The following is an 8251-nucleotide window of genomic DNA, read 5'->3' on the forward strand; positions in this document are numbered from 1 at the left end:
GGTAGGTTTGAATGTAAAATACTCTCTGCTTGACTCTCCAGATCTTGTGTTCCTGGTTACTTTGTTTTAGTGACACTTAAACAACTGTGGGGTCTTTTCTTTTTGGAGGAAGGAGGGAATTCTTTTCAACTTCTCCTGCCATGATAGGTGTACTTTGTACAACTTTGAAATGCAATTCATCAAGTCGTGCTCTTGATTTTAATGCTTTAAAGAAAGTTTATATTGCATGTTATGTGCTGAGCTCATATGACTAGATGCACAATAACCTTCCATTATCTGAGATTTTTTTTCTAAACACTTCTTGCAAAACTTTAGCACCTGAAAAGTTCTCTGTTCATACCCATCTCCTATCACATGTCACTTCAGAGAATGCAAATGGAAAATGAGCACTCAAATGCATTTTTCCTTCTGAGGCCCTCTTCTTGTCATGAGGCTTGGCTGGTAATTTCAGCATTGCACTACCTGAAATGTGCCCTACTTTATGAGAAAGTTCTTTGACTTCTCAACCTCTCTGAGCCTGTTGGGTTTTTCTCCTACGTATTAATAACACCCTAAACTTTATTTCTAAAACAGTAATTACATTTAATAAACTGTATAGATTATTGTCCTAAAGTAGCTCAGCTTGCTATTTTCTGTCTTCTGCCGTCTCACTGACAAAAAATACATCTTAGAAAGAACAGATGTACCCTTTGTCTTCTAAATATAGATGCCATTTCTGGGCCAGAATTTTATATTAAGATCCATGTTCTGAAAAAGGTTTTCCAATTATGGAAGAAACTAAAAGCTGAGTGTGCAAGTAAGCCACAGGTGTCTTCATCTTGTGCTGCTGGGATCAGCTCTGCCAGAGGAGCATTTTCTCTCTTCTATTGTGCAGAGGTTCAACCCAGGTCAGTCTTTGAAGGAAAGCTGATAAAATACTGTTAATTCTCTGAAAACCCCTGTGGACAGCTGAGCTTTTGAGAGCCTGAAGATGCCTCATAATGTTCTTTCCCAGTGGGCAAGATAAATCATACCTCCTGGTGTGGAAGTGCCTTTCAGTTGTCTCTGCCAGCTTAACTGGCTATTTTATGTGGTCTGGTTTAAGAGGTGATAAAAAGTCAGTATGCTGAAGAGCACTCTTGGGAAGTAAGCTGTGGATATTATAGAATTATTCAGGCTCCAGAGGGTATAAAAAGAGGAATGAAATGTCTGTCCTCATTTCTTGGTTGTTAATATTGTGGTGGCAGAACCCAGAAGATCTCAAACACATAGACATAAAGAGGCAAAGTTCTGTTCTTACTGCTGGATATTATTCACATGTTTTTCAGCTCATTATTCAAAGCTGAATGACACATGTTATCTCACTAGCTTCTGGGAGCTGTTTTGGATTACCTTGCTTAGAATAAAAATGAGAATGAGAACAGCACCACCACCTCCAAACCAAACTAACCTTCATCTCTCTGACTTGCTCTTCTCACCCCCACGCTGGAGTCTCATCTGCTGCTGCACAGTGCCCAGCTTGCATCCCAAACCACAGTGGGCTGTCACCCACCTGATAACTTGCTGATATCATCCTGTTTGAGGCAGCCTGTTGCCAGCCTGATAGGTCTGTTCTTTCTTGGGCATAAATGATTTAGTTATTCCTCACTTTTCTTTCAAGCTGCCCATCCGTGGCACATGCAGTCCTCTGATGCCCTCATTGCTGTAAAATGCAATGTGAAGTTGCAGTGAGCACCCATTTTCTTTTCAACCTCCTTTTCTGGCATGGTTGAAAGGAGTAACATCATTAAGAGAGGATGAAATTGTGGGGTGGGTTTTTACATCTGCATCATTCCCATTTCCCTTTCTTCTCCCAAGCAACATATGCCATGTTTTGACTTAGTGGCTATTGGATTTCCTTCTCTAGAGAGCTTGGATAAATCACCAGCACATCTGCACTGACCTGGCCAGCACCCCTGCAGCAGACTGGCAGAATGGTGCTCAGAGTGAACTATGCAGTGACTTGTGAAACTTTCCTCTTAAGACTGAGTCAGCAGCTCCTTGAGATGCTTGCTGTAAATATACACCATGTTATGCTGGGAAGTGGTAGAAATCTGTGGTTCCATCGTGACATTAGTCATTCTGACTTAACTTTCTGTTTGTTTGTTTTGTTTTTTTGTCTTGTCTTTTCTTTCTCCAGTACACCTCCAGCATGAGAGCCAAATACCTCGCCACCAACCAACCTCGTCCAGATGCTGGCAGTGTGCATTAAAATGAAAAATCAAAAGCAAAAAGCAAAAAAAAACAAAAACAAAAAAACAAAACCCACACATGCAGTCAGACTAAACAATGTGCCAACTGCTGTGCCCCTGTGCTGTCCTTGTAGAACAATCCTGCTGTTCTGCCCAAAATCTAGTGCAGCTCCTTCTGTTTCTCCAGTCCAGACCACCCTTCCAACCTGGTACCTGGCCACTGAGTGGAAGCTCCTTTTGAATTTCAGCCTTCACCCTGTAGTACAAGAGAGCAAACGAGTGCTGGCCAGCAGCTGACAGCACCCAGGCAGGAACCTGGGCCCCAGCCCGAGGCCAGCTTGGCAGAAACAGGTGGTGAATGTCTTCTGCCCCCTTCTTCCCCCCTTCTGTTCCAAGAGGGACTTGGTGAAAGATGGTGGTAGATGTCCTTCACTTCTGCAGTGGGAGCAGCAGCCTGTCAGACAGAAGAAGCAGCACTGGGTGCCTGGTGTGCAACGAGGGAATGCTGGGGAATGCACAGCACAGTCTGGTGGGAATCCTCTGGTGCACTGCCCTGGGTGAGGGAGGAGGGAGCTCCTGCCTCAGGGTGTCACTGCATATCCACTGGAATTTGCTCTAGAAGAGCAAACCATTTCACTACCCTGGTTAACTTTTTTTTGTTTTTAAATCCATTAAGAAAATGCCTTTTTCTTTCCCTCTACATCCAGCATGTGAATTCTTGAGGAGGAGCAGGGGGCCCAGCACCAGTTAGTTACCCTGTCCACTGCTCTGGAGCTGGCCTCTCTGCTCCGCCAGGGAAGCCCAGGTATTTGCAGATGGCATTCTGGGTGCTGCCTTTCCTAGGCTGACACAGATCAAACAGGAGCCAGCCACTCACTTGGTGCCAAATTTTTCCAGGGAAAGACTTTTACGACTTTATGGGGAGGTATTTTTGCACTGAAGAGTTTTGGCTCTCTGATGCTAGATCTTATGGGACAGTCAGCTTGCAAAAACAAGAGAAACTGGAAGCACCAATGGATTTATAGCAAATGCAAGCTCTCCACGTGGGAATGACCTGTGAACTCTGCTGGACTTTCTTTTTTTCCTCTTTTATAAACCATAATCTACAGCACAGGGTTGCTGAAATGGCATTGAAGGAGGTTTTTGGAGCCTCATTCCTAACAAACTCACAAGATTATCAGTGTATCTTCTGTGTTTAGAGTCCGAAACCCTCAACAACATTGTGACTGTCAGAACAGATTTATATTTTATTCTATTTTGTTTAGTTTTCAAAGGCACATTGCTAACCACTATCTGACCATACTAATGCACATGTAAGGCATTTTCTAGACGTGAGGCAGAACAAGGGTTGCAAAGGGGCAGCTGGGTACCTGCAGAGGGCAACATCCTTCACTGGTGCTGTACTTCCCACTGAAGAGCAGTGCTCCAAAGGGCACTGGCAGCTTCCTGCTGGAAGAGGAGACTGCCTCTTGGGAGGTGCTGTCAACTACTGCCCTTTCACTAGGGTAACTATAATGTTCCTTTTCGTCTTTTTACCTCTTAGTAGGGGCATCTTAGCAGAGCTGCTGAGCATTTTATTAAATAACTGGCAGAGGAAATTGAGTGGGAAACATCTCTCAGACTGGAGTGGAGCTGTTGGCAGAGGCAGTTCACTGTCACCTCAGTGATGTTCAGACTCAGTGTTTACCCCACGTTTGCAGCTTGGGGCACAGAATTACCAACCTGCCTTTACTCAAGTCATTTGCCTTCTTGCAGCAAGGTGGGAACTGCTCCTGGCAGGCAGCTAAACAGGCTGGAGGGATCTGCTGGGGAATGGTACCAGCTCTGTGGCACAGCAAGCTTTGAGACTCCTCTTAAGATAGAAACCACTACTAAACTGCAAGGCCAGCTGTTACCATTCGAAGGAGTGAGACAGCGAGGAGGCATCACCATACAGACAGGAAGAGAAGGGTTTGGAATAAACTTCACGCTTCACCATAAATCTCTGGAAGCAGGATGTTCTTGCTCAGGACTGAGTATGCCCTTTCAGACACATTGGATGGGCTTCACACTGAAACATTACCTCTGTTTTCTCAAATAACAAGGGCAGGGAAACTTGGTCACAGGTGGTATGGAGGGACACTGTGGCTCACGAGCCCCAGGGTTTCCATCCTGTCTGAGAGCCTACCAGGAGATGTGGGTGTGCAGGGTGTGGTGAGGTGATCTTGCAGGGCCCCAAGCACCCAACTGTTCTCTGGGGGGAACCCCAACCTTTCCCTCACTTCGAAAAAAGAATCAAGAGCCATATAATCCTTTTTAAGACTGAGTTGTTCTGCCATCATCCCTCCTTGCAAGGATGTGCTCCGATTGCTACTCACATTATCAGTTTTAGGGGAGCTGCCCTGAAATCTGTGGCCCAGTCCTACTGGTGGAAGGCAAGTGTTTTGGAAGCTGGAGGGCATGGGGAACCCTGTGAAAACAAGTGCTCCTGTGTACCAACTCCTTTGTGCACAGAGTGCACCCTGAACCTGCATGTGACTGCACTTTGGGCTGGGTCTAAGTTGTCACCGTGGCATTGTCTGTGCCACACAGGAACAGGAGTGAGCCTTTGTTTGCAGCATGTGACAGAGCAGCCACCTTGACCTGCTTCCTTCCAAGGTCTGGCATAGCCACTTCCAACACCCAGAACAACTTCTGACAGTGTTTGGGGCTCGCAGCAAGGCACAGCCGTGGAGATACGTGCTCTGTGACTTCAACACATAACTGGAAAGAATGTTATGGAGATAACATTTTGCTCTCTGGAGGCCAGCACAACGTGACTGCGGTGTGAGCAGTGTACCTGTGTCCAGCCAGCACTTCCTTTACTTGACATGGATATTGCACTTTTGTAAAGCATCCTGGAACTCTGCTGCCCCGCTGCATGCTGTGCAGAGCGCTGGATAGGAAACACAGACAAATGGGTTTCTTTTGGTTTATTATTGTTGTTATTATTACTACTACTTTTTGGGTTTTTTTCCTTTTTTTTTGTTTTACTGGAACCTTGAGCAACAGTGTGGCATTTCTGCAGGCTGGTCTGAACGGATCTGCTGAAGAACAGATGGCCTTTGCCTATTCTTATGGCTGCGACATAATCAGTCTCATCCATATGGTCACATTCAGTCTGAGGAGGGGACTTTGAGAAGCCAAGATCTCCCAGACTCTGTGCCTCCCTCTCGGGTGAACAGCAGGTGCTATCTGGCGAAGACTCATCTGTTCTGGATGGCATTCATGGTTGAGGGAGTCCAAACTCTTCAAGCTGCAGGAGGTAAAGCTGTAGAGACTTCTCTCTCTTCCATCGTGTCTCTCTGTTTTTAATGTGACAAAACACCGAGGCCATATCACTTGGTGTGTCCCAGCTGACCTTATCAGACATTTCTCATGTTGCTGGTTGCTAGAAAAAGGGTCCAGAAGTTGGAGGAGCTGAGATTGGCCTCTGGACACCTCGCTGACTGCAGAGTGGACGGCAGCTTGTCCAGTGGAAGGTGACTGCATCGGTGGAGACACTTCATGTTACCTTTTCAGAAGCACAAATGTGGTCATTGGCTTGTCTGGTTGGCTTGGTTTATTTCCACTGCATCATCATGTATGAATGACACTTTCTTTTGGAACTGAGAACTCTTCCAAGCACACAAACATCTCCACAATGTGAAATGTAAATAGCATGTTGGACTCTTGTGTCCAGTGTTCAAGACTGCATTGTAATTGTAAAGGAAATCAAATCAAGACTTGGCTGTGAATTTCTTGTGCTGTCTTGGGAATTATAACTGTAGTGTTTGTATCCTGTATGTATTATTAAACTGAGTTCATTTTGTGTGCTGATAAAAGGGTTCAAGCTAAGATTTTTAGCGTGCATCCATGTATCCAAATGTGAAGGATGGAGTGCTCCCTTCCCCTCCTGTCCTTTTTAAGTTTTCTCCATTTGATAGGTGTTGATTTTCCGTGTACAGTCATCTCAGCCAAGATGCAAGGGATGTTCATTTGAGTGCTTTGAGGGGGACACAGTGCATGGGGTTTAAAGTGATCCTAAGTCAGGATTTCCATAGCAGTTCCCTGAAACTCCATGAAAAGTTTGGCCTTTCTGAGAGTTCAGCCATTTCTCAGGGAGCTGCTCAGCCATTGCTCACGAGAGCTTTGGGTGCTGCAGGGTGGTGGGAGACAGGAGTGGGTGGGTGCCCCCAGAGCAAGGTCCAGGTACCTGTGGGAGCAAGCCCAGCCTTCATTTGTGGTGCCCCCTTCTCTCCCTCCCAGCAGGCACTGAAATACCATTCTGAGCCCTTTGAAGAAAAGTGTTTTGGCTTGTTGATCCCTGCCACCCCCCCAGTTCCAGAGGAGATGAGGTGGGTGGGTTTCCCCTCAGCTCAGGAGAGGAGCTGTCTTTGAAGCTGTTCCAGCCTGGGGTCCAAGGAGCAGCCAGGGTCTTGCCCAGCCCAGCAGGTGTGTCACTGCCACTGGGTGACACCTCTGGGTGGGAGGGGAAAACCCTCCAGGGAGGTACTGAGAGCAGATCTGCCTCGATACAGACCTGACAAGGCTTGGTCTGTGCCTCCTTTCACCACAGCCCACCTCCCCTTTCCAGGAATTGTGTGCATGCTGTGGATGGCTTCCCCAGGAGGCCCAGCAGAAGCGTGGGATGTTTTGGTAGCAGTTCCTACATGGCTGACAAGGGGTTTGTGCTGTCAGGGGGTGTGGGATCTCTGCCAGGTCGTGATGGTGAGTGTGCTGCCCAGCTGGGAGACAAGGGATGGGTTACTGGAGCTCCCAGGTGCTCACCCACCCCCTGTGGCCGCATGAACAAAGTGGAACATAAATTGATGTACAACCAGAAAGTTCAAAATACTCCTTTCCTAAAGAGGATAACTGTAGCATGAAGCTCTTAGGTGCTCTGCATATTTGATACCACATTGCTCCTCACTATGCAATTCCCAACTCCTTCCTTCCTGTTCCTCCTCTAATCTCACACCAAGACTCCTCCAGTGGCCTCTGCCCAGGAGGCTGCTGAAGTCCCAGAAAAGCCTCATTTCTTCCATTGTCCTCTGCCCTGGGTGCAGCTGCCCAGCTTCACGTCGCGTGCCTCAGGTCCCTTGGTAACGGGAGGCCCCATCAGTTTTATTCACATCATTCAGAGGGAAGTTTATTTTCTTGGACACTGTGCACAGAAACCTAATGGTGAACATGTACCTGGCCTTTTTGTAACTTCTCTGTTTTGTTTTGTTTTGGTTTTTTTTCTTCTTAACCATAATGGTTGTATATCATACCACTTTATATACATATATAATATATAAATATATATAATTTTTTTTTAAACTTCGGACCTGCTAGTTTCTTTCAAGTGTTCCTGCACTTACCCAAAATGTTTTTAAATTGTGAAGATTAAAGAGGATTGAGCCCATTTTTGTATCTTTACTTTTAATTCTGTAGTTCTCTTGATTGTAACGTAGCTATTTTTTACTGTAACTTTTTGGTTTGCAAATACTAAACAAGAAAACCTAAATGTAATATCTGTGGTTTCTATTCAGCTTGGGTTTCATGTTTTAAAAATAAACGATTTAAAACCACTGTTCCTGGTTATTGATCTGTGTTTTCTCCCAAAGGGAGTGTGAGGTTGGGCTGGTGGCTGCTGTGGGGTGTCCTTGTACCTGGGGGCAGGAGGTGCTGGAGCAGCCGTGGGAGACATCAGCCTGGAGATGTTCTCCTGTACCCAATGAGCTTTAACCCCTTGAGGCCCCTCTGCTGCTTTGGTTATTCCTCACTGGAGCAGCAATAAACACGAGTGGTTCATTTCCAGCAGCACAAGTACAAGAAATGTGGCAAAATGGCCTGGGATGGTGCCCCACCAGCTCAGCCCTGTCACAGGCTTTTCTTTGGGGGAAGATGAAGCTCAGCATGGGCTCACCTTGCTCAGTGCTGCCCCAGGGTATCGTGGGTTTCTCTTTAATTCTGTTTGTGCAGTTCTCTGATCACAGGCCCACCACATCACTATCACACAGTGAACTGAAAGCTTTACCTTCCTCTAATTTTCCTGA

The 8251-nt window shown here is 46.2% G+C and overlaps 1 protein-coding gene across 3 annotated transcripts in view; it reads left to right on the forward strand.

The window, feature by feature from the left end:
* Positions 1-7784, forward strand: part of TTYH3 (tweety family member 3) — a 75640-nt gene extending 67856 nt beyond the window's left edge. For 2 of the 3 annotated variants that reach the window (XM_039731855.1, XM_039731858.1), the window contains one exon: positions 2159-7784. Coding sequence is in view for 2 of the 3 variants with exons in the window: in XM_039731858.1 (XP_039587792.1) it covers positions 2159-2174 (16 nt within the window). In the remaining variant the exon portion in view is untranslated. The remainder of the gene's footprint in view (positions 1-2158) is intronic. The other variant, XM_039731857.1, reaches the window with a different exon arrangement.
* Positions 7785-8251: the final 467 nt, after the last annotated feature.

The sequence above is a fragment of the Passer montanus genome, unplaced genomic scaffold, assembly GCF_014805655.1.
Source record: "Passer montanus isolate IOZ18808 unplaced genomic scaffold, ASM1480565v1 scaffold8, whole genome shotgun sequence".
Taxonomy (NCBI): domain Eukaryota; kingdom Metazoa; phylum Chordata; class Aves; order Passeriformes; family Passeridae; genus Passer; species Passer montanus.